This window comes from Lepisma saccharinum, chromosome 2 (genome assembly GCF_977018435.1).
Source record: "Lepisma saccharinum chromosome 2, izLepSacc3.1, whole genome shotgun sequence".
In the NCBI taxonomy this organism is placed as follows: Eukaryota; Metazoa; Arthropoda; class Insecta; order Zygentoma; family Lepismatidae; genus Lepisma; species Lepisma saccharinum.
In genome coordinates this window covers 113,042,262-113,057,661 of record NC_139230.1, presented here as the reverse complement: position 1 = coordinate 113,057,661, position 15,400 = coordinate 113,042,262, and the positions used below count along the sequence as shown (strand labels likewise).

At 39.8% G+C, this 15,400-nt stretch overlaps 1 protein-coding gene across 1 annotated transcript in view; it reads left to right on the top strand.

The window, feature by feature from the left end:
- LOC145984118 (protein artemis-like) overlaps positions 1-15,400 on the top strand; it is a 173,923-nt gene that overhangs the window by 34,332 nt on the left and 124,191 nt on the right. The window contains exon 4 of the mRNA XM_083117552.1: positions 12,774-12,940. Within this exon, the coding sequence (XP_082973678.1) occupies positions 12,774-12,940 (167 nt within the window). The remainder of the gene's footprint in view (positions 1-12,773; positions 12,941-15,400) is intronic.

The window sequence follows — 15,400 nt, the reverse complement described above, 5'->3', positions numbered from 1 at the left end:
TCATGCTGCTGGAGCTATCGATAACACTGAGGAACAAATTAAAACTTTTTGTTTTGCCACTGGATGAAAATAGGTGATCTTTAATAAATCGGGTGCGCTGATTTCAAAAACCATAACAAAAATGCTGTATCACGTACCATTTCTGGCGGAAACCATTTTGAAAAATTTTGACCGCACATTAAAAGAAGGGTAAAATATAGCATATTACTCCAAACCTTAATGTGATAGTGTGAATTTTATTAATACATTGGGTTCATAGAATATCAAATATGATTGTAAATGAAGTAGTTATGACATGCACTAAAATTTGCAGTTGCAGTAAAATAGTAAACATTAAAGTAAACAGTAAAAGTAACGCACCTTCAAAACGTATTTCTGTATTATTTCCGCTTGTAGCAGGCATGTTGAACATCTAAGACTGTGTTCCAGCAGTAATCCGCTAGTAATCTGGGAGACCATATGCCTTTATAACGTTTTTTCATTTCTGCAATTTGTTGGTGAAAGAGCAGCTTGCCCTGCTCGTCACTCACTGCACCCAGATTAGAGGGGGAAAAGTCTAAATGGGAACACAGAAAGTGTATCTTGAGAGACATATTGCATCCCAAGTTTTCGTGAAACTTGATTGCATCCCTAAAATAATTCCCACTACCTTCAGATCAGCACAGATTTTCCACTGGTGTTTGTCGTAGCTAACGCTTGTGAGAATCAAAGCAATGTCTTCATATGTTTCCTTCATATCACTCGCATGAGGAACTGGCACTGAAGGTTTCTCATTCCCATTATGCAGAAGGACCACCTTCAAGCTACTTTTTGACGCATCGATGAACAACCTCCATTCGTCTGATTTATAGTTTTCTCCCAACTCCTGCATTAATCCAGTGACATTGTTGCAGTATACCAGGGACCCATTCATAGAAAAAAAAAGGAAGAAAATTTTAGTTGACGTTTTCTGAACATAATACTTGTCCCTGGTTCCAGCAGGTTCCACCCTTGCAGTCTTGAACCTAGCAGTTCCGCTTCTTTCTTTGTAAGGTTCAAATCACGTACTAAATCATTTAATTTTGGCTGGGTGATAAGATGCAGTGTCTTCCGTGACTCTTGAAAGTCAGGATCATGTCCGAGAGAAGATATCGGTTCATCTGAGGAAGTTTCTGTTTCCCCTTCCAAAGACCATTCCAATGGTGGCTTTGGAACATGTAATGTCTCATCATGTTGCACTGGTCTTATCGCAGAAGGTAAATTTGGATACTGTAGGATATTGTTGGATTTTCTTGAGAATCCCGTTACATTATTTAAACAAAAGTAACAATAACCACCCTCGTAAATATCACGAGCATCTACTGCAACAGACATGAGGAGCCCACCCTTTATCTTGGTCTCCAATTTTGCATCCAAAATATAGCTCGTAAGCTTTCTTCACTATTGGTGTAATTGAGTTTTGTTGGGATTTTGTCGTGAACTCACCGCACACATAGCAAAACAGATTGGGTGAATTTACACAGTTACGAGGCATCACTGCACTATTTTCAAATACCACACAACACAAAGCAATCGCGTTGACGCACACAACCTAACACACAACCTACACTTCCAGCGAACAGAATGCAACTGATAAAGACACAGTACAATAAGTCACCTTGCCTCTTTAACAAATACTTTTCTCTATTCTTTTCTTATCAGGTAACAAAATAAACAACAATGTTTGCCCTTTTGCTGTCGTTACAATGCTTTCTTCATATTACGCAGGAAAAACAGCTACACGTGTTCTCTTGAAGAATATTTGTATATCATATGGCGAAAAAAAAGCTTTGTCACATTTATTTCAATTTCGTGTTATTTCAAAAACTAGATGTGGTGGAGAAAGAAGAACATCATTTTCGTGTTCAGCAAGTCAAAAAACATAGAAATAGGTTGTTTTCCGGTCGCGGCAAATTTCATTCTTCCTCAGTGTAATAACTCCCAACTTGACATATATATTTGGATATTTTGAAAGCCTTTGACAAAGTTAATCATACATTTCTTCTACATAAATTATCATCCAGATTTAACATCCATGGAAAATTTCTCTCTTTACTGCAGGACCACCTCCATGAGCGTGAACAACGTGTTGTTCTTTCAGGTACCTCTTCTAACTTTCTTCCCGTTTTGTCTGGAGTTCCTTAGGAGAGTGTCTTAGGCTCACTCCCATTTCCTTCTGTACATGGATGACCTCCCTGAAAAACTGTCCTCCCTCCCTATCAATATACTTTTGTTTGTGGATGATTGAAAACTCTTCAAGGAGATCTCATCGCATCATGACGTGACGATTCAGGTCCGTGGTCACATTCTACACCCTCGATTTTGAAAGGATTTTTTTATTTTTTTATGAAGATTATGTGTTAAAGATTGTGAAGAACAAAATTCTGGAGTGCAGAAACAAGTATTTACAACTCTACAGCCGTTTAAAAGTTGAGATGTAGCCTTTTGAAGTTGCAAGGTGGAAGTCTACTTGTGGCCATGTTAGTTTCGTAGCACCTGTACTCTACTTACGGCCATGTTAGTTTAATTGCACACGTACCAATGGATATATGTAAATGTCGGTTTTTGAGGGCTATACCCCAAGAAATTTTATGAAAATTGTTGTCTAAATTTCCCTCCGATTCCGGGCTCCGCCCCTGGGGTAATTAACCTACCGCCTGCTACCGCTATCGCGGCCCCGCCTTTCTCTATAGAGTCCCTTTGGAAAGCATATTAGAAACTGTCCGAGCCACCTGCCCCCATCACTATTTTCTGCACTGGCACATGAAGGTAACAAGAAATTAAGGCTAAAATTTAACCTCAGGAGGTAACTTACCTATTTTTTCCAAGGCTAGGCACTGAATTGCGGGTCGAAGTTAAATTTGTAAGTCCAAAATAGGGCTACCCCAAAAGAGAAGTAAGTCGTATGTCAAAAGTCTTTCTTGTGCTTTTCCACAAAATACTACCCTCTCCTTCCGTTCTATCATAAAAATAAGAAGTCACAAATTATCCCATCCCACAAGTCATTCAGAAAATACAACCACCTGCAGATGCCAAAAAGAAATGTGCACTATGTTCCACAAGATAACGTATTTACACACGCTGAGGATACCGTTGGGTCCGTGGTCGCATTCTACACCCTCGATTTCGCAACACAATTGCAAATTATCCCATTGCAATCGCAAAGTATCTCATTGCACAAGTCAATCATAAGAAGAAAATGTGCAGACGTGCGCCTGTGGCATGAATCCATGATGGACGCCCTAAAAAACCGTAGTGACGTTACATACGTAAGGAATTTTAATATTAAAGAAACGTAAGTTTCGTAGCACGTAGATCAAAATAATTACCTTCTGCGCTATTTTGAAACATACTTTGTTATAAAAAAACTATTTTTTTTGATGAAAATATTTGAAATGTGCACGAAAACGAGGGTGTAGAATGTGACCACGGAGCCGACAATTCTTCAAAATGCTCTCACAGAACTTGTTAAGTGGTGTCGTCAGTGGAATTTAGATTTAAACCCTCAGAAATGCTCTTTCCTTACTTTTTCGCTAAAAAAGAACAAAGTGGTGTCTGAAAACAATCCAATCCAAAAAGTTTCCACTCAAAAGGACCTAGGTATTATCATGGATGAAAAACTCACTTTTAATTATCATATAATAGCTACCACTATAAAAGCCATGTGCCTTCTTGGTCTTCTATACAGATTTAGTGAAATTCAAAACCCATCATCTCTTGCCTTATTCTTTTAATCTTTCATCTCGCCCATCCTTAAATACTGCTCCCCTATTTGGGCAATATCCTCAAAGACCAATCTTACCAGAATATATTCTGTTCTCAGTTTCTTTCTTGCCATTGTTTGCCATAGAATACCTTCTTTCCGACATGTATCCAAATCAGACACCATGGCTGCTCTGAATATTCACTCTTCGTCCTTTCGTCATGATCTAGCGGACATGAAATTTTTATACAAGATAATAAATGGCAAAATCAGAACTGATCTCCCTAATCAGTGAATTTACACTTAGGGTACCCCAAAAGCAAACGTGCAACCTGCAACTCTTCCACAACACAACCACTAGGCTATCCTTTCTACAACACTCCTTGTTTTACAGGCTGCCAGAAATCTACAACAAACTTCCCCTGGATGTAGATATTTTCCTTCCAGATAGTAATTTTTGTACATTACTGACCAAGAACTTGTAAATCTATCCCATCTGGTTATTGTTTGTATCTTTTGTTATCTTTTGTTTCTACTTTATGTGTTTCAGTGTAAAATGGCCAAATAAGACTATTTGAAACTGGGTAAATAAATGTATATAAGAAACAAACTGAAACATCATCTCTGATTTTCTAGAAATGACATGTAAAATGCCACCCATGGTACTGTGATGGGCATGGCCATCCTAAAGACAATATTTTTTTCTGTGGTCTCAGTATTCCATAAGAAATTAAGTGGGAGTGAGATAAAAATTATCCTACTCTGAAAGAAAAGTAGCTAATCTGCCACTCAGTTTCCTAAGGTGAGAGAAGTATACATGTTTCTTTAAAATAATAATAGTCATAAACAGCATTAAAGACTGGCTGTAAGAGAGGACAAGATTGGAATACCGTGGAAAGAGATGAGTGGTGGAAGACCAGGAAAAAATGGAGAGGCTTGACTTCTATGCTGACCCAGCTAGAGGCAGGAAATGGCAAAGGATGATGATGATGATGTAAGTTGTCATTGCCCTAATCTGTATGGTACAGATGTTTAATTTGTTTCACATCTTCGACTGGTTTCATATGTGTGTGTGTATATATATATATATATACAGGGTGTCATTTTAATGGCGCCCACGGACCACGGAAACGTATAGAAGACATCAAAACAAACAACTTTTCTCAGTAACATTTTTCTCGTTGGTGCGCCATTTCGGCGCTACAGTCGTTCAAAAAAGCCCGTTTTGCCGCCTGAATGCTGGCAACCACACACAACATTTGATTGCATTTGTGACGTCATATCCCGTCGTGAAGCGATGCGTTCCAGGGTTGCCAGGAACACACATACTCTGTGAAAAATGACATAGCTACAATCAGCCACATTATGTACCGTAACACAAAACGAGAAAACACGTTCTGTAACCTAACAGGAAGTAAACAAACGATACGAAAAATGGTAGAAAGAAAATAAAATTCAAGTGGAAGTGGTCATATCGAATTTTGTCTCAGCTTACATGTTAAATATTTGCAAATCTAGTTACCAAGTTGTCATCTACAATTTAGTCTATCCACTTCGTCCTTCTGATACTAGTTGTCTGTGACACACTGAACAGATGACAAAATAGAAATGAAAGAAACTCAAAATTCCAAACGTAAGCAACAGATAATATAATGTATATTCAGAGCATTATGAGCCAAGTGGCAAAAATGATTGAAAATACAGGGATATAAGTAGTAGTAATACTACAAGCTCTAAGACTACTATGTGTTTATCTATGCACCGGATACACATGTAATAGTTTGCATCTGTGAACAGGGCAGTATATTCGGTACTGATTCATCATTAGATTGTTACTGTGGTTGTACGTGTTTTAGTCGTAATGTAACAACGTGAACCTCGGATACTTCCGTTATCAGCACAAGAGTTACATCTGGACACAAACCTGTAGATATCAACCTTGCAACGAGATTTGCAAATATTTGATATGTAGTTGGGCGTAAACAGCCACATGTAAGCTGTAAGTCCAATAAAATGTATTGTTGTTGATATTTGACATGTAGGCTGAGACAAAATCCGACATTGACATTTCATTTTGAATAAGTTTTTTACCATTTCTTGTATCGTTGGTTCACTTCCCTCTTCCCCTGAGATGACTGCTGATCTTCTGGCTGGTAGGCTATGATGTTCGGTCTATTGGGCGCGTTTCTCGCTTCGTTTTACAGCTAATAATGAGGTTGGTAGTTTGTAATTTTTCACAACATTTGTGTGTTCCTTGCAACCCTGCCATGCGCTGTTTCGCCGGAGGATATGACGTCACAGGTACGATCAAATGTTGTGTTGGGTTGCCAGCATCCAGGCGGCAAAACGGTCTTTTTTGAACGGCTGTAGCGTCGAATCGACGCACCAAAGAGAAAAATGTTACTGGAAAAAGTTGTTTGTTTTGATGTCCTCTATACGAATCTGTGGTCCGTGGGCGCCATTAAAATGACACCCTGTATATATATATATATATATATACACACACACACACACACACACACAACTGACGAAGGATACAGTAAACACTTACCACACGAAAAGAAATAGTTCGATATTTCGCAACATGCCGCATTGTCAACGGAGAAGAAAGAGAAATCAGTGTTACGTAGTGTAGAGGCATGCCAGAAACAGTTGATAGAAAACAAATGTACTTTCACCAGTGTTTACTGCATGGTGGGTGGGTAGTTTTGGGGAGGAGGGGAAAGGGTTATTGGTTGACTAGGTTGAGTCCAGGGGGTATAGTGGTGTTCATGCCTGATATATAGGCCCTTTCCCATCACCTTCGGAAAGACATGTCAGAGTGTGGGGGGGGGGGGGGGTAAAAGATGGATGATGGCCACACGGAAACAGTTGTTAAAGGTGGTGTTATGGCTGTTGGTATGGATGGCAACTGTGAAATCCTAGTTTTGGGTGGAGGAACGGTTATTATTGATCCTTTGGTTCAAGGGGGTGGAGGTTTCGCCCAGGTAGAAGTTGCGGCAGATGAGGGTGTAAATCAGGTTGGATGAGTGCATGGGCATCTGGAAGGGAGGGGGCTGTGGCTCCCCCTGGAAAATGAAAGTCAATCAAAAATTATGTATTTCACACATATAATTTCACTTTAGCCACAATAATATGTGTTAATTATTGCATTAACACCATAAATTCAAATTTAAGCAATGTTTTTTTAGGGAACTACACTCTTTTGGGGAAAATGTGACTTGTTTGCCCCCCTGGAAAAAATACCTTCCTTGCCCCTCCCTGGGAAAAATCCTGGGGACATCCATGGATGAGTGGCAGGTGCCCTTAGGGTGAAGGGTGAGCTCACCTGCCGTTGTGGGGATCAGGAGGGTGGGAAGGTGAAAAGTATGGGGCAGGTCTTGTACCTGGGTTTGTTGCAGCTGTGAGCTGGGGGAGTGGTGTGGAAAGGGTGAGAGTGTTTTGGACCAAGATGATGTTGAGGTTGGGGGGGTGCGATGGAAGACAACCCTAGATTTATCCCCAAAGATGTCCCTGGTGTCAGGATCACTGTGCAGGAGGGGGAGGAGGGAATGGAGGGTATGTCTGATTTTCATAATGTGAGGGTGGTATTGGGTGATCAGAGCTGGGGGGTTGGTTTTGGGTTGTTTGGTGCGGTTGTGGGAGGTGGCTCTAGTGATTTGTTTGTTGATGAGGGTGGAGGGGTAGCCACGGTTGTTTAGGACTTGGTGCAGGCGTAGGTTGTAGTTTTGGGGGATGAGAGGGATGAGTTGAAGCGCTGGCTTCTGAGAGCAAAGGAAAATGGGATGACTTTTTTGGTGTGGTAGGGGTGTGAGCTGGAGTAGTGGAGATACTGGAGGTGGTTGGTTGGTTTGATGTGTATGGAAGTTTCCAAGTGGTCTCCCGCAATGTGGATGTCCACATCTAGGAAGGTCACTTGGTCTTTGGAGTGGAACCAGGTGAATTTGAGGGTAGTGAAGTCGTTCAGTTGGTTTAGGAATGTAGTGACGGATGGTTCGCCATGTGTCCAGAGGAGGAAAATGTCATCTATGAAGCTTAGCCAGAGGAGTGGTTTCAGTTGTTGGGAGTCAAGGAATTCCTGTTCCAGCCTGCCCATGAACAGGTTGGCATAAGAGGGGGCCATATGGGTACCCATAGCCGTGCCATGTATCTGCAGGTAATGTTGGTCACCGAAGCAGAAGTTGTTGCAGATAAGTACAAGGTAGGCTAGTTGTATCAGGAAGTGGGTGCTGGGATTGTGGCGTTTGGGTCGGCTTTTAAGAAATGATTCCGTGGCACGGAGACCATGGGCATGGGGAATATTGATGTAGAGGGATGTGACATCAACTTTTGTAAGGACGGTGTTTGGTGGTGGAGATGGTAAGTTGTGGATGATGTCAAGGAAGTGGTTGGTGTCACGGAGGTAGGAGGGCAGGGCTTTGACGAGGGGTTGGAGGTGAGAGTCTGGAAAGGCTGATATGCGTTCAGTGGGTGAATTGTAGCTGGACACAATGGGTCTCCCGGGATTGTTCGGTTTGTGAATTTTCGGGAGGAGGTAGAAACTGGAGGTGCGGGGGTTGTCTGGTATGAGTGAGGAAATGGTGGAGTTGGATAGGGCTTCAGGGGGTCCTTGGGAGAGAACAAAATCACGGATTTTATCCAGGTGTGTGGTGGATGAATCAACCATGGTGGGCGTGTAGGTGGATGAATCAGAGAGTTGACGGGATGCTTCCACCATGTAGACAGAGGAGTTCATGACTACTGTGGTGGACCTTTTGTCAGCAGGAAGGATTTTTATGTCCAGGTTGTTGCGGAGGGATCGGAGGGCTTGGTACTGGGCTGGGGTTAGATTGTGGTGGAAAGAGGAGTTTTGGAGATATGAACTGTCGGAAAGATTGTTGACAACAGAGGTGATGTATCTTTTGAGGGGGTGGTTGTTGGGAAGGGAGGGGGGATCGATCGTGGGGGGAGGGGAGCAGAATTGTAGGAGACTAGGGTGTCTGTCTGAGGGATTATCATTGGAGGGGGGATTCTTGGCCCAAAAATACGTCCACCTAAGTATGCGGGCGAAAGTTTGGATGTCAAATAGTAGTCGGAAATTGTTTGGGGTGTAGACTGGGGAGAAGGTGAGACCTTTGGAAAGGACGTCAATTTTGAGGTTGTGGACAATGGACTGGAAAGGTTCCAGAGTGTGTCGATTTGGTTGTTGCCTGGGGTCAGTAGGAGGATTTTGGTGAGGGACTGGATGGAAATTGAGAGTTCTCGAGGTACATGGTTAGGGTTAGTTCGGCAACAAAATTTCTCACTAGGAGGCGAATATTAGGTTGGATGTTGGGGTGCATGGCCGAGAAAGGGAGTTTGGGTGTCAGGCTTTTCGGAGTTAGGCCTAATAACAGGCATGAATGTAAGAAGCGTGTGTGACAAACAGATTTGGTGAAGGAAATAATGAGTGACCGGAGTCGGGAGAGTTGGCAAGAGTTCTACACAAAAGGGTTCATATCCAAATAGTAAAAAAACAGGAATAGGATGAGAAAAGGTGCCAGAAGAGCAGATAAATAAAATTATGAAGGAGACAGTAAACACTCACCACACGAAAAGAAATAGTTCAAAGTTCAATATTTCGCGACATATGCCGCATTGTTAAGTGAGCCATATATTTAGAGCCATAATCATAGCATACGTAATTTAAGAAATCTTCAGTATAAGAGAAAAAACTAATTATTGGACTAATGCTCAGGAATAAGAAATTTGTATGCACAGATATGTAGAGACACTGGACACAATATGGACACTTTGCATTCACATGGATGGGTATAAGTTTTCACTAATGAGTTGCAAATCCCAAAGAATAGAACAACTTGTAAAAACTAATGAATAGAGCCTGGATTTTGCAATAAATGTTTTAAAAGACAGATGAACTAATGTTTTTTAAGTGGAAAAAATGTATTTTGTTGCCTTACTGTCAAGGTTTTACCAAGTGTAATGATTGTGATCCTCCTCCCTTCATTTGATGGATGGATCTTGCACTAACTCTTAACAATTGCATATTTGACATCATCTTCAATGTTTATAGTAGTGCTACAACTAAAGAACATTTACTTGCATCACAAATACCATAAGTGTCAATTTACAGATTATTTACATTATTCTTCTGAATCTTGTTTCCTTTAAGTAGGCTTGGGGCACTTACCATTTTCATCAATGAAATTTCCAGCTCCAGGATATGGATGGATGTTCGTGAGGACATACACTTCTCTTTTATTCTTTCAGCACACTGCTGTAAGATCACCCTTCACACGCACTGCAATGTCACCTTTCATGAGTTTCAGTTTCTTTGGAGTAAATTCGGGTGGCTTACCACGTTGACAAGCCCTAACAGTTCCGCAACATTGAATTCCATTTTGGTACAGTTCATTGTACAGACGAGGTGAACTGAAGTAATTGTCCATGTACAGTTTATGTCCAGCATTTCTTACCTTTTTTGACAGATTCACTACCACATCGTGGGTGACATCTTTACTCACTTCCCCAGTACCCTTTTTACCTAAATACACCTCCATGTTGTATGTATATCCAAGGGAATCACAAATCTGGAAGATTTTTATACCAAATCTCTTCCGTTTCTTGGGAATATATTGTCTAAATATTACCCTCCCCTTGAATAAAACCATTATCTCATCTACTGCAAGATGTTCTTGAGGGTTGTAACAATTAGAGAAATTGTTGTTTAGTATGTCAAAAACATGCTTGATTTTCCACATTCGGTCATAATTTGGAGCTGTCTTGTCTGGAGGTTTTGAGTTGTCCTCAAAATAGGAAATGGAAAATGTGGATAAACCGGTCCCTTGGCATCACCTGTCCATACCATGGAGTGTAGTTGCTTCCTTCCTTCTCCCAATATTCCTTCAAAATATCCTTTTGGCAATGCGCCATTGACAGAATAATCGCAACAAACTTATATAGTTCACTAACAGAAACTGGTTCCTCCCCCTTTTTTCCGGATGTTTCTGCTGATATTGTTCGTAATATCTGTTTGTTTCAGCCATGAGAATATCAAATATTTCACAGGTAAATACCGAACTGAAAGCTTGAAAAGGAGTAGGATTGTTCGCAAGGGCACGAACTCTTACACCTGGCTGTCTACAGAAAGGAAGAACATTTGTCACCCCCCCCCCCCATGTCTATCCCCCCTCTTCACTTCTTCCCACTGCACTGCACTCGCATCACCACTATCTTCATTCTCCTCTAATTCTTCTTCATCTTCCCCCTTCCTCTTCTGGTTCTTCTCGATCATCTTCTGGCACACCCTGTATATCATCTTCTGAACCACCCTGTATATCATCATCTGAACCACCCTGTATATCTTCAACTTCTGTTTCATCCCCCGTGTAAAACCCCTCCTCCAACAAGTCACAAATTTATCCTGGCCGAAGAGATGCCATCACAAAAGACTCTTTCTTCTCATGACAAGGTTTCAAAAGCACTCACGTTAATAGCCTGATAACAAGAGAATGATTTGTGCAGCCAAACTCCTTGCCTGCAAGTGCGTATTACATTTCGCCTACGCCTCTCTCCTCCCCCGAAGACCGTAGCCACCTGTGCATGCCACAAAAAGCACTCTCGAATAACACTATACAGAAAGGCTTCCTCCCCCTTCCCCTTATCCTCCCCCTCCCACTTCCCCGCCTGTTGCTAAGTGGAAAACACAGGACAAACAAAGCTCTAATCCCTTTCTTCCTTCCAGAGCCAAATTTACTGTGTAGAAATTACGCTTGTTTAGAACTTGAAAGACGGAGCCCTTTAACTTATAAAGCCTTGAAAAACACGAGGGCTTTTGTTGTGTCTTTTAACAATCTGCCTGGCAACACGACAATGACATCAGAGTCTACCCAGAGATTATGGCAGATGTGAGGTGAATGCTTGGAGATTAAAGCCAAAAAGATTCCATGATTTTTTTTATTCGCTTTCCTGTTTATTGAACATTTATTACGAAGTAATGTGTTTGCCGAAATATTCGTCAACCGTCCTTCAGTTACTTTTGTCATCTGGAGGCTCCGCCTCGAAAGGGTTAAATGGAGTATATATGCATGTAGTACTGCATATGTATTGTGAATAGTAACATTTTTAATTGTTCTGAAACATCTAATAGTTTAATATTAACATTTGCTTGATTTTCTTGTGACTCACAGGAATGCAACTTGAGCATAACCAAATTATTTGCAGTTTCTAAATGGTCGATGAAATGATAACAATGGCACAAACATGTGAAAGTTTGTATTAAGTTAATTGAATGCTCAGATAGGCTGATCAGGACTGGCCCTACAATTTTAAAATGGAATCCGAATCATTATGCAATATGTCTCCACTGAGGTCAAACCTGGTACCCCCTGATTATAAGACAGTGTTACCACTATGCCATTGGGTAGGTAATACACAAACTCATATATGGCAAAAGCAAATTAGTAACTAGCACAAATGGCCAATGTGTGTCTCTTGGATGTAAAATTATTTAGGTCATTCCAAAATATGACTTCATGAACTTCTTAAACTCTTAACTGAACTGCAAGTGCAGTAGGTTAGCCATAATTAGTAAAAAGCCAAAAAAGCCAGCCTTTTTTTAAAAAAAAAAACAAAAAAAAAACATCCATTCAAAAAAGCTGGCTTTTTTGCAACTCTAAGCTTTCTATCATGCTATTATCTTAATATTTTGATACTAAAACTAAAGTTTGTTCAATTTTTTCCCAACTTGTTTATTTGTATGGAACTAATTTTTGGCACAGAGAGTAGTAATTGAAATTGATGATGGATATTGTGAATATTTGAAGTCTGATCAGGTTGTACCACTAATGCAGAATAATACTACGCATAGATTTGGTTATAGAAGCTGTTTTAACTACTGTTAATTAACCACCTTCCTAAATGGTGGGAACTATAAATCAATAATTTATTTTCCTTAAGAACAGATGTGATTGAAACATATACATTTTGGATAAACTGTTTTGAAGTTTTCAAGTTGTAATGTAATGTAGTCTTAAAGAACTTAATTTTGTTTTATTTTTGGATTTTTTTACAGCTCGATATGGTTCTGAATTTGTGTTCGTGGAACTAGCTAAAAGACTGCGAATGAGAATACATGTGCCTTCTAACATTATTGATGCTTTCCGGGGAATTCCAGAAATAGGACAGTTTTTAACAGAATCTCCAGAAGAAAGTCAAGTACATGCTCACTGTGAAGTTGATGTAAGTATTCATTTACAAACTTTGCATTTTGTGGAATATATGAATTTCTTAGAATAAGAATACACAACAATATAAGAAGCAGAGATAAAAATGTTTTACTGAGATTCCATGAATATTCTCAAGTTAGGCTGCAGAGAAGGCATTAGCCTCATCTAGTTTGCTTCCCTTTTTTATCCTCGTTGCACTTACTTGCCTGTTTGGTTACACAGTGCAACACTGAGCTGTCTACTTCATTGATTTGATGTCACATAGTTATTTGGTGTCTGATTGGTCTATGTTCTGGTAAGGTCTATATGGTCACATGATATGTGCAAACCAATCAATGAACTTTGAAAGCACTAGGCAGGCATTTGTTGAATCTTCTGGACTTGCTTTTTGCATACAACGTCAACTTGGTTGAACGCAATTTTTTTTTCGCTTGCCTGACACTGGGATACACCTGCACCAGACCTAGTGCCAAGAAAGTACAGTGAACTAGACGTGGTTATTATAAATGTATCCTCGAAATATTTGTGGGTCCAGAATTTACTAATTTGGCAACATAGCATTTGAGGGCAGACTTCGAGACAGGTCTCTTTACCAAATATCTGTAGGAACGGTTTTATGTATTTTTATGCATAGTGCTCACTTTTATATTGAAACTGAGTGTTGAGAGATGACAGTTCTTCCCATAAGCTTGACACATTGTCATTAACTCAATCACTTGGGATGATAACTGGTCCTGGACATACTTCAATACAAATTTTCACTTTTTTTCTGTTACATAGAGGAAAGTAGCTGTTTCTTACTGAAGTTGACCTCCTGAACATGAATATGCACTTCATTTTCTAAGATTGGCTCTTAATGTGAAGTAACAGCATAATTCATGTTACCCGTAAGCTCTTATTTTCAAGATAAGCATAATTCATATGACATAACAATGAATCGTAAGCAACGTGGGCATAATTTGCTAAATATGAGGTTACTGAATCCTCGACAAGAATGTTTTGCTGTTGTATAGGAGAAAGTATCTTTTCCTTACTGAAATAGATCCCTTGATCAGTAAAAATCACTAACAACAAAGCACTGAGTAACACTATGAATGTTGAATTCCTAGGCTTACCTTTCTTAATGCCTGTGCTTTTTAGCTTGTCATTTGTAGCTGACTTGTGTCCCTTTATTCCTAATACTCCAGCTGAAATTGGTGCACTACACTTCACTTTGTATCTTTTTTCATTGTTGCAATTGCTGGTGAAAGCATTCCCCATGCTCGTCGCTGACAGCACCACAAGTGTCGGTAAAGAAATCCAAATGATAAGTAAGAACATGCAATTTTAGCATCATTCGGCACCCAATCTTCTCGTAAGATGTCAGAAGATTCTCCACGAGTTGTTTGTAGTCCTCTGCTCTCCTGTTCTTCAGAAAACTATGGCACACTTGTCGAAATTCATTCCATGCAGTTCGCTCACCATTACTAAGTGTCTGTTCAAATTGAGAATCAAGAAACAGAAGATGTACCTGTGGTTCAATGAATATTCCCTCCTTTATCTTCTCCAAACTGAGTCATGGGAATTTACGCACAAGTACTCAAATACCGGACCATTTTCTGTAATGACTTCACAAAGTTCTAAATCATACCCAATTTAATATACAGTGGTGGATGTAATATCTTCGTGGGATCTACACAAGGTTTCGAAGAAACACTTTTCATAAGATGAACCTGGAGGCCAGTCCTTCTTGTAATGCAAATCTCTGGCATGACTGTCCCACTCACATATAAAGCAGCAAATCTTTGTGTAACCTTTTTGTAAACCCAGCAAAATAGCAATAACCTTGAAGTCTCCTGTGTGTGCGTAATTTAAGGAATGGTTTTCTTGTTATTAACATAAAGTAGTATTGCAGTACTTTCAAATGAAAAATACTGGAAGTTGTGATGTTCTACTCAATGGCTAATAAGGAAGACACACGTGAGGTCCGGAAGGTAGCATAACTAAAGGTAGAATGCACAAGAGTCTTAGTTATGAGGCATTTGGTTCGAGGTTACGAACCACCTCAAGGTTCTTATTGAACTTCACTGCCTACGCTTTACTGCCAGGCACAATCAAACAAATGTTCTTCAAAATAGCACAATAATTCACGTTCATCGCTACACCAGAAGATGCCTTCTTCAAATTTACACTTCAGATCTAACTACTTAGGTACTATCTACAATCTAGTCTACCATCACCAACTATATATTCAGTCGTGACCAGGCTTGTATTTACGTTGCAGGTAAATTTACAAAACAACGCTAAAATATCTTTAAACTTAACTTGTTTTATTCATTTTTACTTAGAATTTCAAACAAGATTAAAGGAAAGTAACCTTACAATGAAGGTATCCAAATAGCAAGATTAAACAATCCAATAATTATTAAATATACCCATCTCAAACTAGATGCTCCATTTTATCTACACTTCAATTATTAAGCAACAGAAACAA